Source organism: Curcuma longa, chromosome 8, assembly GCF_044706935.1.
Source record: "Curcuma longa cultivar G26 ecotype Majalengka, Jawa Barat chromosome 8, ITB_CL_G26_1.1, whole genome shotgun sequence".
NCBI lineage: Eukaryota > Viridiplantae > Streptophyta > Magnoliopsida > Zingiberales > Zingiberaceae > Curcuma > Curcuma longa.
In genome coordinates, this window is record NC_133868.1 from 8,684,192 (window position 1) to 8,701,367 (window position 17,176).

Consider the following 17,176-nt stretch of genomic DNA (forward strand, 5'->3'; position numbering starts at 1 on the left):
GTGATTTTAATTATACTAAGATAATTAATTTTATCTAAAATACATAGCTAATATTACACTATATTATATATTATATGTATATTAACAAATATATTATTTTAGCTTTTATGCTTTTTCAATAGAATAAAATATATTTTAAATAACAAATAGAATATCACTTATAGAATATTACTAGCTATTTCTTGGTGTGCATTAGTTGTGTGAATAGAGATTGTTTCGGCAAATTTCATAGATGGTCAAGTCATCAGTTAATGAATGATTTGACGTATGTACGTCCGAGAGACTCTAGCTAAGATTAAATGAAGAGAACCTGAAATAAACTTTATCGGGAGGTTAGACTGGCTCTGGGAAATACAGACAGACTATTCCAACGCTCAAATTATAATTTTTCAGAAGAGAAGACGACTATCAAAGAAGGAGAAATAGTAGCAGAGAAAAATCTCCCTTGACGTACCTTTTCTAGGGTGTATATAACCATCGGGAAAATATCTCCATATCGATCGGAGCAACATCATTATCGAAGTGTACGAGGAGACCATATATGACAATTGTTGATTGCTTTCATTTCTTTTTGACATTATATGGGGATAGGAGAATATTTGAGGGAATTATATCTGATAATCTCCAAATTGCCCTTTTATTCTTAAGTTGTCACATGTTTTGAGAATATTTGCAACCCCTAAGTCAGACTAAGGATGGCGTTTGGAGTCGAGATGGTGAGGTGTTGAAAGATCGAGAAGTCGAGAAGTCGAGAAGTCGAGAAGTTGGGATGTCGAGGCACTGAAGAGGTCGAGATGTCGAAGTGCCAAAGTTTATATATAGGTTTTCAAATAAGTTTAATTTTCTCTCAGCTTTTAACTTAACAAATCATGATCTTTAACTATAAATGTCACATAGGAGCAGCATGATTCCGCCGGATCAGAAATCAAGCTAGCTAATAAGTAATAGGTTACATCAAGTAACATAATTAGGTTAAGCAAGCGAGATAGACTGACCATGTTAATTAAGCAAGATTGCAGCAAACTTTAAAGATGACAATTTCTTCAATCCTAGTCATGCATCATCAGACTAAACCCATTTTGTTTCTCTGACGCGATTTCGATGGATGACATTGACAGCTCCTTTGGCAGCCGAGTATCTTTTTTACACATGAATATTAATTTTAATTTCATTTAGCAATAAGGCAAACTTGGTAACTAAGCAAACTGGGTTGTTTCTTGCAAGCAACCAACTGGTACACTTACTGAAGCAAATTAAAGCATCCAAGTGAAGGATTAAACAGGAAGGATGAAGTACCATTAACCTTGGCTCGTTTTCTTCTTATTGAATGAATAAAAGCTCCAATACTTTTAGTTTAACTTTAACAAAAGCTCTTTCGATCAGATTTTGCCTCGTCTGATGATCAGGAACTTTGCCAAACGTGCCAAAATATCCAGCAGCCATTACATCGTCTCCATTGCCGCGCGTTCATAAGGAAAAAAAAATATTAAGTAGTTGTCAAGATCTTCATTGCTTTCAGTCCAAGTAAACCTAGCACACAGGCACACAGCCAACCAGTGCAAGAAAACTAATGGAATTTATCGAGATGGGAATGGAATGGTCGATATGAAGAACAAATGTGATTCAAAGACTGATAAAGTGGATTCTGGACCTTCCTTCATTTCCACACATGGCCAATGTTGTCGACTGCAACTTTACGATCGATCGACCTGCTGCTGCATTAAAGCAGAGACAGGGACGTACTTTTGGTCTATTCACTCGAAAAGTAATTACCGTGAAAAACATGAAGCAAATGGCTGTCGCCAACGAGGCATGTAGTAGTACTTTTGACTCCACGTTACGTTTGATTTATTCAACATTCTTTTAATTTTCTAAATTTACTAATTGAAAGGCCAATCATTTTAGCTTCCTTATCAGCTTAATTGATTGACATTTGTTATCATCTTGCATCACCTTCAAGAACTTAACCGCAGCACATTCAAATTAATTTTCTTCAAGACAACTTTATATATGATTGCTGATCGGATTTAGGCCGTCGGATCACAGCAGCGTGACATGAGCATGATGGATGCAATCTAGTAATAAATTAGTAGTCTTCGCGCATGAACAGCGTCGTCATCAAAGGATTGATCGTCAAAGTTTTCAAAATCTCACAAAGAATATTTTTTATACACAGAATTCATAGGATTTAACTATGGAACTTGTGTTCTTGGAGAAAGAAGAGACAATTGGCTGTTCAAGTTACAATAGGCCATTAAAGGGGAACAAAATACTTAAATAATAATAATAATAATAATACATTTGAAGAAAATTGATCTGTCATGCGACTGATTTCTGCGCACCCGTGCGCGAATCAATCCCGATCGTCCATTTTCACGATGCACAGTATTTCTCCTCGGACGTTTGCCGCTTCTCCGCCGCTGTTCACCGCCGTCCGGCCACCGGACCGGCGGCGATGGATGCGCAACTCGCCGGCGCCGGGTCCGGTGGCCGTATTCCGGCCAAATTCGGCCGGAATCCGGCCGGAATCCGGTCGAATTTCGGCCAAAATCGGCCAACAGCTACTGTTGGCCGATTCGGCCGAAATTGGCCGGATTCCGACCGAATCACGGCCGGAGACCGGCCGCGGTCGACGCGCCCGGCGCCGGTGTGTCGACCGCGGCCGGTCTCCGGCCGATTTCCATTGAAATCGGACAAGGGTCGTTCTGTCGCGTTTCTGGCCGGATTCCGGCCACAATCCGGCCTCGATCGGAGCGCCGGCGAGCTGGCTTTCCAATGCGTCTGGTCCGGTGGCCGTCGGTGATCGGACGGCGGCACGACGGCGGTGGAAGCGGCGGTGGGTCGGAGCTGTCACGCAGGTGTCGCGCGGGATGCTATGCGCAGCAGATCAGGGCTCTACATTTGAAATTAAATCAGTTTTGTCATCCGAGTCAGACGAGACGGCTTGGAAGAGCATCCCTGCCGTTGATTTACCTCTGCACGTGTCGCCCTGTCATCGGCCGAAGGGGGGTAGTTCGGGCGCGGGGTGACGTCGGATGACGCGAGGCCAATGCGCGTGCAATTACCAGCTTAATTTAACAATAGTTTAGAAGACTAATCGAGGTGGTTAACCAAACCAGCGAACCGGAGGCGGCTTTAAATACCGCAATAACACGCCGTCTGTTATTTCTACCTAAAGAGAGACGAGCGATCCACCAGCCACCGTTGATTTCCTCCCTTTCCCTTCCACCTTTCGGTCAGGCTGAGAGATTCCCGTCCGAAGAAGAAGAAGAAGAAGAAGAAGAAAGGTTTGTTCTCTGATCTCTTCTTGCCGCCTCTCTGAATCCCTTCGCTGTGATCTTCTGTCTCCGTAAGAAGAAGAAGGAAGCCAGAGATCTCATCTTGTTCTCCTCTTTTGGTTGTTTCAGCCAAAAAAGAGTGAAGCCTTGGGAGATCTTTCCTCCTTTTGCTTCTTTGGGTGCCGGAGGTTCCAGAATAGAGATCCAGAGACTTTTTTTTTCTTCTGGATTTTGGATTTTGGATTTTTTTTCTTCATCTTTTGGATTTTAATCGACCGGGAGGGTTGTTTTTCTGTGCCCTGTGGTTGTGATCTAGGAGAGGTCAGCATTTTGAACTATGCCTCTGGAAGCCCATTTGCTTGTTCTATGATATTGAATTCTTTTTAGATCTTCCCTCTTCTGGTTATTGTTGAAAGATCTTCTAGTTTTTCTGCTTCTGTTTCAAGTTTTTTCTATTGATTTTGTATGGCTACTGCTATAGATTTGTTCGATAGACTTCCAGTTACCTCTGCAGAATTTCTTGATGAGGAGCTCATGACAGCGCTTGAGCCTTTTATGACAAGTGCTTCTTCCTCCTCCCTCTCCCCGCCTTCTTCCCCTTCTTCTTCCATGCTCAGCTACTCCTCTCCTTCATCCTTCTCTTCCTCCCTTTCTCCTACCCCTTTACTTTCCTCCTCTCTTCTCTCTAGCTCCTCGCTTCAGAGTCCGAGCTTAAACTGCTACTCTTATCTAAGTTCTGCCTCACAAAGTACGGCCTTGGATGGCTGTTCGCCATCATCGTCAGTCGCCAAGATGGTCCCCGAAAGCTTCCTTCCTTTGGACCGGCTTGGCGTCGGCGGTGCCGGCCCGATCGGGCTCACCCACATCACTCCTGCCCAGATCCAGCAGATCCAGGCCCAATTATTTCTCCAGCAGCAGCAGAGCCTCCTTGCAGCGAGGCCGTTGCCGCATCACCCCCACCACCAGCAAGCTGCGAGCTTTCTCGGCCCTCGGCCCCAGCCGATGAAGTACGCCGGTTCCACCGCCGCCTCGAAGCCCACTAAGCTCTACCGTGGAGTGCGGCAGCGACACTGGGGCAAGTGGGTGGCTGAGATTCGATTGCCCAAGAACCGGACGCGCCTCTGGCTAGGAACCTTCGACACCGCCGAGGAGGCTGCGCTGGCATACGACATGGCTGCCTACAAGCTCCGCGGGGACCTAGCCAGGCTTAACTTCCCCAACATCTGCCACGCCGCCTCTGCCACAACCCCCAGTCCCCTGCACTCCACCGTCGTTTCCAAGCTTCAAACTTTATATCAAAGTTTAGCCAATTCATCCAAAAAAGGAAACTGTGTGCCTCCTAGCAATACCACCACCACCCTCAAACCCAGTCCGGAGGCCGTCGCAGTCGATGAGGTGCCTGTGGTGGCGGCGGCTAAGGGCGACTTGGGCTGCTCAGCCTTGGAAGACAAGTCAGACATCTCGTCAGAGGGCTCGGGCTCTTCGTTGCCGGTGCCTGAAATGCAGCATTTGGATTTTAACGAGGTGCCTTGGGACGAATCCGAGAACTTCATGCTGAAGAAGTATCCATCTTGGGAGATTGACTGGGATTCCATCCTCTCCTCAAGCAATTAGTCCTTTGTGTTGGTTCTAGTCTTGTAGTCATTTCCGATGGCTGCTGCAAATGGGGTTTTAGACATTTGCAGGGCTGCAACAGATGTTCTTAGTCTTCAGCAGTACCAGTCCACAAGAGTCATTCAGGATCTGTGTTGAGTCTGTAGTGTATTCTCTAGTCTCTACGGCCTGCTCTGCTAGTTTCTGCTGCTTGTTTTTTCTCAGCGGTGCTAGTGAGGAAGAGTATCGCAGTGTCATAGTTGTAAGTGTGATGTTTATAGTGTCAATCATGGTTTCTTATGCACTGTTCATGCCAGAGACAATCTTGCAGTGGAAGGTTTGAGCTCATTGAATTGGAAAAAACAAAAGAAGAAAAAGTAAATTCAGAGTTCTTCATGAATGTATTCATTCAAAGAACAAACTGAGCAGAAGCAAGTGGAAATGGAATCCAACGTACCTTGGGGAAAGCAACCAGACCTCAACTCCAACCATATCTGTCCTCGTTACTGCAGAGATATTCTCATCATCGAAGAAAAGGAACACTTTGGCTGGCCTTCCAAGTTCCACCCAACCTGCTACAGCTCATCTCTGTGTTCTTACTCCTGCAATTGGAATCGATTCCTTTTGCTTTTTAGACGGTTTAATTGCTTGGAAAATGAGTGCCTTGAAAGAGATGTTCCCTGCAGGCCCCAATCAGAATCGTGATGGTTTTTTATTTTCTCTGCCTGCGTCGAGATTTTCAACGAAGCTAAAGATTGCAGTTGCAGAATGCCCCACAAACACTGTCGAAGAGTCTTCCACTCTGCGAGAATATTTATGGAGCAAGAAACCATTGAAAATTATATGTGAATTGTCGTCGCTCCAGTATTTCTTTACAGCTGGGATGAACTTGGATGCTCCAGACGAGGATCGATTTGCAGCTGATAATCTGAGAATCATGAATAGTATGAAGCATGAAAGCCAAGAAAGATTGTCGTCGATAGGAAGAAAAGCAAACTATGATGCCGACTATCAAATAAGAAATTGTCCCCTTCGAGGACTTTAATCAGCTATATATATACATGGGAGCTTATTGTATTGTCTATATGCAAAAATAATAATAATAAATAAAATAGTAATATTATCATCTATTTTCAAAATTAGATTATATCTCATTCTAATATAAAATTTATTACATATTTTTAAAGGTAAATGAGTTAACTCAAGTTTTATTATACCATTTATAAGTCTCGTTAATCATATTTCAAGTTTGCCTTTAATTAAATGACTTTATTTAATTCAGCTGTCTATCTTTATTTAATTTATTTATGAATTTTTATATTAAATTAAATCTTTTAAAAATTATGCACCATAAGTGTCACATAAAAAAATGAGATTTAATTTATTTAGTTATGTTCGAACGTAATGCACGATCTCATATGCACTATAGTAATCTCTTCCACAGAACATACATAAAATTTGTCTGACTAATCTTGAAGGTAGTTATCGAATAAATTCAGATCACAATTTATATAGAAGTTAATTTTTAAAATATTTATTTTATTTATAATTTGAATCATAGTTTGCTGATGAATTCCTTATGCATAAGTTTTCTATAGACCCAATAATCCACGTTCTAGAATGGGCTTGGGTTGAACTCCTTCATCTCTTGTCAAAACCCACTCAGTGTATTGGATGAACTTATAAGCCATTTCGCCGTACAAACTTAAGCAGAACAGTTGACTTTGTGGGGACAAACATGGCATGTGGAATGCATGGAAAAGGCTCGTGCAGTTGACCTAATCCCACAGGAAAGAGAGCAAGTTGACCTCTGGTAGACAACTCAGTCAATGGGTCACAATAATGCACATATATAATTTTATTAAAATCATTTTAATGGAGGCTTACAAAATTCCAATGTATATGCTCTCGATCGCCAAAAGGTAAGGTTCCACTAGGCAAATGGCCATCCAAGTCAAACACGAAGAGGCCAATCAGCAACGTCGTCGCCATTCCGCACTGAAGCATTTGAGTGGATCACCATTAATCGTGATCAGTGTGTTCATGCACGTCCTCGACCGTCAAACAGTAGTCAACCTCCTCAAAGCTAGCTAGCGAATATGCATCACCACTTCATCATGCATTTGATTCTAGTCTCAAGATTTAACACAGTTGATATTGGCAGGAGATAGATAGATTTATAAGTAAACTCTATTGTATATCTAATTTATCTTTCTACGTACAATTTAAGGAGTTGACCGTTTATGATCAACATGTGACTTTTTACAAGATTGATCATGCATTCTATCGTCATCCCCAGATGCACCTGGCCTGTTAATGGCTCCCTCCAACGAGTCCATTAGCCAACCATTCCACTGCCCACAGGCCACGAGTCAACCTAGCTAGCTAGCTAGCTATCATGCACACGCATTCTGTGATCTATCTGCTCTCATTACTAGATGCATGTATGTATTATATATAAGACCAACTCAACTGATCCCCTCTCATTAATTACATTCCTACGCCAATCTTCATCGTCATGGCGATCAACAAGGCCACCGGCGATTATCTCTCTCATCTGAAATTGGAGATCAGAGTCGATCGACTGTCCGATCACTTCAGCCTCGACCTTCCCCGCGACGACCTGATCTTCGTTCGGTACTACATCTTCGCGGGGAACGGGGAGAGAATTCGGGTGGACACTCGAGAGGTCTCGCCGTCCGTCATCCCGGTTTGGGATGAGGTCGCCGCGATGGAGTGCCAGGGCCGAGTGGGACGATTGCTGGAGCCGCACACGGCGGTGTTCGAGCTGCGGCGGCGGCCGAGGACGAGGAGCTTGCTTTCCTCCGGGTCCAAGCTCTTGGGAAGGGCGGAGGTTGCTTGGAAGGAGGTGCTGGCGTCGCCCAACATGTCGATGCGGCGATGCGTCAGGTTTGGGTCGTTGAGTTCGGAGTGGAACGGCGGAGTCAAGACTCCGGGTCTCTTGGTGGAGATGAAGGTGGAGGCCATGGAATTCTCTGCGACGAGCAGCACGCAGAGGGTGGCCATGGAGAGACGTGGTCGCAGGAAGTCTGAGGGATTTGGGAGTGAGGAGGAGATGCTTTTGGCTGCAGCAACAATGAACGCATGGTAGCTAGCCATGCACATGTTTTCATGTATTGCTGCTTCTCTATTTCGTTTCGTTTCGTTTGTCAAAGGAAGCAGCTTGATTAGAAGTCAACGGTATTCATCAAGGAATTTTCATGCACAAGATGAGCTAGGTCAATAGGTCAACTCACCCGAACCTAGAACCTTCTAGAGTTTTCACCTCCAGTTAAAACTTTCTACAAATAAGATTCAAGTAGAATGCTCGAGCCATCTTGCTAATGTGGAAACACACAAAGAAACTCAATTAATCTATAAACAAGTAATTAATGACTCCATTAAACATACTAAATATTATATTAATGAAAGGACCCCTGTTATGTGACATCTGTTGGAAATTGAAATCTATGCAATCTCCACATTAGAGAAGGCCAATCATGTGGGCCCTCTCCTCTCCTCTCCTCCTCTGTCCTGTGACTCATGAAAACCATCCAATTTGCTGCATCAAACAATACTTGCAATAATTGAGTGCAGCTTGTTGCACAAGGCAAGCAAAAGGCAAAACATTATTCATCTTTTTCTCTGTGAATCATGCAGCCACACGTCAACACACAATTGTTATTTGCCATTCTTCTTTGAATATTTAACAATATAAGTTCATAATAAAAGTTCGTAGGTACATTTGCAAAAGGCAGTGAATGAGACACAAAGGACGATGCTGTGTCACTTCTGCAGATCAGGAACAGGAATAAGGTTTCTTTCACATGATTGCTTGCTAATATCCATGAAGGCAAAAAGAAGATGAGCAGTACATATTCGACACCGTGATACCAACTAATGCAAACCAAAGTGTGATGAAAGGAAATGATACCATGCTCATAATCCCCAAAGTCACTCTAACTACTGCTCTACATTGGTTAATACTGGGTTGAATACATAGATGTAATTATCGCTTTGTTTTAAAACAAATAATGACCAAAAAAAGGGTGAGATGATGTAAGCATCTTTACATCATCTTTTCCATTTCCGCTCTCTAGATGTTCTAGTGGATTTACCACTATTGAAGTTTACAGCCTTTTAATTGATCTAGGGATGGGAATCTTCAGCTCCTGTTGTTGAGCTCTGTATCTCTGTGTATGTACCACTTTGCTCGTTGTATGTGTACCTGAATAAGGTGAGCAGGCAAAATGTAATAAGAAAGAAAATTATTAACTACTAAGATAGACTAATCTTTGGTGGTGAAGTAGAGTACACCATCTAGGATCATAACAAGGATGAAGAAAACCCCCTTAAAAGAACAAAAACCATCTGGCAGTGCTGCATCCCACCCCCAGTTGCACATAAATTCATCTTCACAATAACACCAACTGCGAACAATTGCCTTCCTCTATAACATGGTTTCTCTCACCTGGCAGTGCTGCATCTCCCACCTACATCACGAGCAGACAGACAGCCTCCTGCCTCCCATCACCATCGCATGGCTACAGCTCCTCTAGAGCTGGTAAGTGGAGGAGCAGGGGATCCTGCACTCAGCTGTTGAGTGCAGGATCCCCTGCTCCTCCACTCTTCCAACTAGTATTGCACATCTCCTCTTCCTTCTCTGAAAAAAACGGAGATCCTGGTAATGCCACCACCCTCTGTGCTATATGTGATGTTGATGAATCCCTTGCTTTCCTCCTGCAATGTGAGCATCGACCACAGCTGAAATCCAACCAATGAACAAAGGAGTTCTCAGCGTACTCTGAAGCCTCCCTCTATTTGGTGCCAGCACTTACTGATCTCTTAACCCATGTAGTACGAGTTGACTAGCCTCTCCACCAACAGTCTCTCGCAGATCTTATGACCTTGCCCACCTCCTGGCATCAAACTAGATTTCTTCAACATCAGTCTTGGTATTTGTATTCAAGCATTCATATCTACTGATGTCACCTAGTATCTGTCATGTATCCTAGTGCTTCTCCTTGTCCAGTACCCCATATATGAATTGGATATGAAAATGGAGCTTCAGATAAAAGTCAAATTAGATATGAATTTCAACTAAATCAATACCAAGTGATTATTGGATCAGATGTGATCCATCTTTGCAACCGCCAAAGATTCAGACGTTCACTCCAATCCTTAACACACATATCTGAGCCAAGAGGTCTACAACTAACTAAAATTCCCCTAACTGAATGGGTGATCCACTGACGAGATTTGTATATCTAAAAGCATTTTTTGTTCCAAAAATATAACTAAACCAAAGAACATAAAGAAAACACTGGTAGAGAAAAGATCTCATCTTTAATTCCTATTTGGGGAAACTAATCCATACTCGAGCACAAATCAATACCGCTATCACATTGTGACAGTTAGGGCTTTGGAAGAAAAAAAGGAATCCAACCAGTTGTTTGTTGGAAAAATAAGTATCGGTGGCATAAAAAATTTGCAGTTCGAACCATTGCCAAAAACTTTTGGAAACCAAATTATGTTTCCATTAATAAAATCTTTGTTCTTCTCCAGTAGCTGATCACCCATATTGCATGTTTTTTTTTTATATTTCTGGAAATTAAATTAATGACACTGATTTGAATAACGTGCTGGTTTGTGATATTGCAATTTATGCAATCAAGTCATTGCATCATAGACTGATTGACAGCACTCGATGCATCTACCATCAGGAGATGAATAGAGGAGCAGTTTATTAAATAATCAACACAATTTTTATCACAGGTTCATTCTTGGACACAGCTGACACTATCAGCAGACACTCATCTATATCAGAATACCAGAATGATTCACTACATCACGTGAAAGAGGCATAATTACCATGTTCCAGTCGTAGCAGAACAGTACATTCCTGAGGTTGGGTCATAATAATAGCCCAAGCTGCTACTGTAGTAGTAACTGCAAGGAAACAAGCAAATTAAAATGTGTAAAACATGATTCTCATAAAAGTACATGCATACTGTAGCAGTAACTACGAGGAAACAAGCAAAACAGTTACGAGGAAACAAGCAAAATTAATAATTGTAAAACATGATTCACAGCAAAGTATATGCATACTGAAACAACAAGGCCACTTTAAAGTAACAATGATACCAGAATGGCGACGGTGAATATTAGATGAATGAACTAATGAAGGTAATGATAAGAGAATCCAAAGACAAAAAAAGGAGACTAACTATGGTCATCAAAATATTCTCAATCATGTATAATCAATCACAGAATTAGAAAGTTGAGAACAAAACTGGGCATGATAAAATCAAGTCAATGGAGATTAAATAAAGTTATCAAGATATTCTCAACTCTCAATCATGACCAATATAATCAGTCACAGAATTGGGAACTGGAGAACAAAACTGTGACCTTCACCTACCACAACCGTACATATCAACACCAATAAGAAATGCATGCTTAGTATATGGTCTACTAAATTATATTTTTTTTATAGCGACCAAAATAAATGAAATTGAAATCTTTCCATTAACCAAACTATAATCTATTTCAAGCATGAATCTTAAAGATTAACATAATTTATAGCCTAGCATGTCTGAGACTTCAAGACAAAGACTCATTTGTGCGCAAAACCATAAACAAGACAACAACGAGCTGGAAAGATAATAAATATATAAACGAATGTGTATGAAGATGGTAGACAGTTAACACAATTGTTAGCAAGAAATGACTGGTGCAGAATTCATAAAATAGCAGTGGTTGTCTAAAGTTCAGATTTTTAGTTAACAAGGGAAGATCTAGTTTATCATGACAGAAAGAGAATAAGCAAAAACAGCCGATAAGTTAATTTGATAATAAGAAAAACAATAATTCCAGTTCAACCAGAAAGCCAGGTAGTAGAGGGAAGAGTAGAGGAGGGGGAAAAGAAAGTGATTGGATTGAAAGAGAAGGAAGTAGAAGAGGAAGCAAGGATAAGGGTGAGATCTGGAGGAGAGAGAGCAGGATTACTTTATACATTTGCATTATTTAATTATGTATACTATCTAATACTGTATGCATATAATAAAAGCTGAAAAAAAACATGATTACCATAAATGTTTAAATAAAACAGAACTAGTAACTCAATGATCAATGATATCACTTAACATATTTTGTGATAATTATGATACAAATTGAAGATCAAGAAATAAAAACTCTATGATTCACAGAAAAATGGTCAGATTCCTTACCCTGATGATTCATCATATACATAATCATTTTCAATTCCTCCACAACTGACATCTGCAAGGTGATGAAGATTGAGTAAAAAATCAGTTGCACAGAAAATTCAGGAACTTGGCTAGCTAATAAAGGCACCGAATTCTTTTGATTCATTTCAATCAAAAGAATAAAGAGAAGAACCTCCAGAGTCCAAGTCTTGAGAAAAACCAAAGGTTCCTGATGTAGGTTGATTATCTTGAAGAAAATCTGAAGCAGAGCTGACAGCACTTGGAACTGGTGGATTCGCATTGGTAGTATCATCATCATCCCCAAACATGTCAAACTTATCATCACCTGGGGATGCTTGCCGGGCAGAGTCTGTAACAGCTGAAGTTCCAGGATGAATGTCCCATATAGAAGACAGATGTTCCCCAGACTGAACATTATCAGAAAATATATCTTCCCCATCAGTTGGTTCAGAATGTTTTGTATTATTTGATCTGTCTACCTTTGCATGAGCTAAACGCTCATATCCTTCTGCAAAAAGTAATAAGAAATAATTACAATGCAACTGATAATATATTTGTGAAACAAAGCAAGTTGCTTTTTAGTTGTCGTGAATGGAAAATGCATAAAGATTTGAATATTGATAAGTAGCACACTAACCTGCCTCCCGAACAAAAGTCTCCTGATCTTCATAGTAAACATCTAGTAAAAATACAAAGAAACAAATTAGATTAATATTGATATACCTGGCATAACATATGAATATCTATTAAATAATAAAAGCAGTCAAGACTTCCAGAAAAGATACTCGCAAAAGAAAAAGGATATTGTTGAATTTAAATGAAAGCAATAATCTTAAGCTGTCTAAGTGGTTAACTATTTATCTAATATATTAATAGCATTTATTGACCCAATACAAACAAAAAAACTGATCATGTCAAAAGGTCACAGCATCTTGTTTGGTCCATATTAACAAGCCAAAATCTAACTATAGGACTAGCATATCCATTCGAATGGGTCAGAGAAAGTCAAAATCTATGATATCAAAAGAGTAACAACGTGCATCATGTCAATACATGTCAGACGAAGCAAATGACTAGCTGACATTTCACTATGCAGATCAACATAGTATGCATGCCAACAAGCCAAGTAATCAGCAATGGACCCGCACAAGCCATGCTGCCAAACTGCAACTACTCTTGAGCTGAGCTATACACCAGAAGAGGATATAACTTTTGTACTCAACTGTATTCTCCATTCTCCATGAGTTTCATGGCATCTTCAGTGAGTTGATCAAATATCTGTTTTGTGGTCTCCAACATTTTTGCTTTCTTATCCATTGAAGAGCCTTTCAATCTTTTTAGAGCTTGAATTATCTGCCATAGGAAGTATAAATTAAATAAAATACAGGATACCTACATACTACATGATGTCATTTATATTACAACCTTATTATGTTAAAGAAAAGGTTAAACGTCTAAATTTTCCTATAAGAATTTCGAAGGTGTTAACTAATAAATCTACCTGAGCAGTGGAATGATTTGCCCCTATTTGTAGAGCAGAGACAAGCTAACCACATTCAAATACCTCACCCAAAGCCCACTAAACCAATGAGTTAACATATAACATTTGCTAAGCGATGACCTTTAGGACTTCAGAAGAAATTAGAAACTGTTCAATCAGAGGAAATCACTCCAATAATGCATAGAGCATATTGTTACTGCATATTAATTCAACTTAAGATGTCTAGAAACACCAAACCTTATAAGAGGGTAAGCATTGAAGAATACATCAGTTATAAAAGAAAAGCAATTGAGAATAGCAGAAGTCTTCTGAAACATATAGCATAAGAAAACTTCAAAAATAAAATGGGAGAAGACTTTAACTAGAAACAACTTTAAATCCAAAGGCAGACCAAGTGTAAAAACCCAGATTGCACAAACCACTAGGGTGTAAGAAATTATATATTAAATTTGATTAACAACTGACATAGGTAAATCTGACAGAGGTTTCATTCTTGACTTCCTACCTAACAAAATGATACTTCAAAATGACAACCAAACATTGCGTGTACATTTAGCATATAGAGTTCAAACAGCATGCAAAAAAGGAATGAGCATGTTCAGTTACACATAAAGTTAAGATTTGGAGGACAAGCTATCAGCAAGCTCCACAACTTATTCATCACACTGAAATGCAGTAAAATAAAACCACAAAACGCAAGTATTCTATTAAAGACTTTACTGTTTCTCCAGGTTGAAGTGAATTTGCTATTCTCCTTTTTATTTTTCCGATATCATCTGAAGACAAATCCTCATATGCCTCCACTGCAGATTCTTTTGGCTTAAGCTTCCCTGCCAGCTTGGCATCAACTTCAAAACTATCAAGCCATGCATCCTAAATCAACCACAAACAAACATCAAGTAACATCTCAAAATAACAGAGTTTATTTCATACAAAAAAGGGAATCGAGTAGGGGAGGGGGGGGGGGGGGGGGGGGGGGGGGGGGGAGGAAAAAATAAGGGAAAGAAAGGAAGAGAACAGTGGAGGAACACCACCTTGATTTCATTTTGTTTAGCATACTCAACAAAATTTCCATTGTCATCAAAATAACCTTCCTCCCTCTCTTGCTTCAAATTGAATGGTTCTATTTGAATGCCATCATCTTCAAAGTTAGTATTATCCTGCCACATAATCACATTTAGAAAGTATGAAATTAATTAACAGTACTGAATAATACCAGGGAGTAACAAAACAATACACAAGTGACAAGACTGAATATATTGAATCATTATGAGAAGATAAAAAACCCATAACTAAAAAGAGGCAATATACAAAAATTATATTTTTAGCAAAGATTGATTTGATAAAACACAAACAAAATATCATATTCTCACTAGGAGCATAAGAGCAGGCAAACAATATGTAGATCTTAGTTGGGAGTTATAGAAAAAGATAGCAAAAAGATGTAGGTTTTGATATGATACTTGTCACCTGAAATATCTTCACCGAAGGGTCCATGAAAATGGGATACCGATACACAAGGCTCTTGCCAATGTATCACAAAGAATGAATGTAATTGGCGATGGCGTTATCCTCAAATAGCAAATAGGTAATGGCGTAACTCAAACACAGGTCATTCAGGTGGAAATGACTCAAAGTCAGCACTACCAAATAGGAAATGATATGACTGAGACACTGTTTCATTCAAGTGGAAATGAATCAAAGTTGCGCCAAGGCTCTTCATTGAGGATTTTCTGCATTATTATATGAAAATAATCTCACTACAGTTAGTATTCCAGAGTCGAGAATCATTGCCTGAAGGGTTTTGCATTTTAATTTTTAGCTGGAATGATATGTGCTGGCCATTTCAGGTGGCAGACTATGAAATTTTACTTCTTGTTTATAACACAATTTTTGAATATACAGGTACGAAAATACTTAGTATGCATTATGAATCATGCAAATATCAGAGGCATTCATATATCTACGTAGCAGAGCGTTACTATGATAAGACTCCTTTGTAACAACACAGATAGAATAATGCAGAGCTAAAACGATACTAGAAAACACTAATGGCAGCCAAAGAAGATGGCATTGGTATGCATGATAAAATTCAATATTGAGCTACATAAAAAAGATGTTTTATGTTTCTCTCAGGTGCAAAATAGATTATTCACACCCTCTGAATGATTTTAAATATAGATGTAAAACTTCATATCAGTAGAACCAAGATTTTCAAAGTTTAGTTAATTATGGTACAGCCACATAACAGTTTCCTGTTTAAAGGTAAGTGTTAATTGCTAAATGAGGTACAATCTCCTAGGGTGGAAAAGATTTAGAACAATTCAATTGTTGCGAATAAGCCATCTAAACCAAAATCTTAAATTGCTTACAAAGTTGAGAATACACAAAACTCATTGTGCGAGAATGCACATAAACATTTTGTATTTAATCAACTTATAGAGGATATAATTCCCATAATTGTCTTATATTTATATTGGAAATCCAAAAAAACAACTCGTCTAGGTTATTTTTAACACAACCAATTATCTTGGCTATCCCAAATTATTTACAATCTTAGAGACACACAACAGGATAAGTTGAAGCCAGTTATATGTCCGTCGACCATACACAACCTCCTTGTATGAATGCTGAGTATTCTCTCCAATTGAATGATCCTAGCAACGGAAAGCTACTTTCCTTTAAAATTTGTGCTTTATTTATCCCAAAGAAACACTTTTTTTTTTCCAAAAAATGAAGTCATAAACTAATTCTTTGCATCAATACCAAGTCCATAAGTCTACAGAAAAGACCACCAAACATTTTAAGTTACTACCACAAAAAACGATACACAAAGAGAAGAATGCATGACAAATATTTGTTTTTTTTCCTTTCAAACTATTTCAGTTAGTCAAATGACAAGAAAAGACACCGTTACCTCGTACTGCACTTCGCCGGAAAAGCCGTCCAACTGATCACCCAGGACCTCGTCCTCTCGCATCTTATTCCGGCGCTGGGCACGCTCACTGGAAGCGAGATCGGGGTCCATCCAGCTCTCGTCCTCGCCGTTCCCATCGAGGATTCGGTCGGCGGCCACACGTTTCGCCTTCTTGCCCTTTGGAAACCTAGCCTGCCTCTGCCTGTGATCGTCGTCCAATCCAGAATCAATGAAAACACTAGAATCAAAGTTCTAATATAATGATTTGAGGGAGAAACGAAGGGGAAAGCTACGCCGGTGCTGTCGGCGGATCAAATTCTTCGGGAGGAAGCGGCCGCTTTTTGGCCCTTTCCGCCATGCCCTTCGCTGACGGCCTATTGGCTTGATCGGGCAGCTTCGACCAGATACTCTTTAAGAAAAATTCCACTTTGCCCACTGTAGCCTCCTAAGTTTTAAAATTCATTTTACACCTTATAGATTTCGAATTATCATTTGGATCTTATAGTTTTGATTTATTATGGCAATACCCCTGCTCAATTAAATCTAATTTTAAGGTCACCCTGGTGAACCCTGGTTGCTTCTGTCCTCAATTGGCTATTTGTGGTTAACTACATTCTTATTAAGCTATTAACTCCACTAAAAACAAATTTTTAAAATC

At 39.9% G+C, this 17,176-nt stretch overlaps 3 protein-coding genes across 3 annotated transcripts; 2 read left to right on the plus strand and 1 right to left on the minus strand.

Annotated features, from left to right (window-relative positions):
• Positions 1 to 3,182: 3,182 nt before the first annotated feature.
• On the plus strand, positions 3,183 to 5,175 carry LOC141833547 (ethylene-responsive transcription factor ERF056-like). The gene has a single exon (XM_074721024.1). It carries the CDS (start codon positions 3,744 to 3,746, stop codon positions 4,890 to 4,892), a length of 1,149 nt encoding a protein of 382 aa, XP_074577125.1. The 5' UTR covers positions 3,183 to 3,743; the 3' UTR covers positions 4,893 to 5,175.
• Positions 5,176 to 7,384: 2,209 nt separating this feature from the next.
• On the plus strand, positions 7,385 to 8,081 carry LOC141832795 (uncharacterized). Its single transcript, XM_074720177.1, has one exon. It carries the CDS (start codon positions 7,390 to 7,392, stop codon positions 7,981 to 7,983), a length of 594 nt encoding a protein of 197 aa, XP_074576278.1. The 5' UTR covers positions 7,385 to 7,389; the 3' UTR covers positions 7,984 to 8,081.
• A 599-nt stretch (positions 8,082 to 8,680) lies between these two features.
• On the minus strand, positions 8,681 to 16,887 carry LOC141834126 (uncharacterized). The gene is made up of 10 exons (XM_074721577.1): positions 16,812 to 16,887; positions 16,519 to 16,720; positions 14,636 to 14,761; positions 14,322 to 14,474; positions 13,324 to 13,453; positions 12,738 to 12,779; positions 12,273 to 12,608; positions 12,101 to 12,152; positions 10,743 to 10,820; positions 8,681 to 9,099 (listed from the first exon to the last, which is right to left on the minus strand). The coding sequence occupies exons 1-10, from the start codon at positions 16,874 to 16,876 to the stop codon at positions 9,021 to 9,023; spliced, it is 1,263 nt and encodes a 420-aa protein (XP_074577678.1). The 5' UTR covers positions 16,877 to 16,887; the 3' UTR covers positions 8,681 to 9,020.
• Between the last annotated feature and the right edge of the window lie 289 nt (positions 16,888 to 17,176).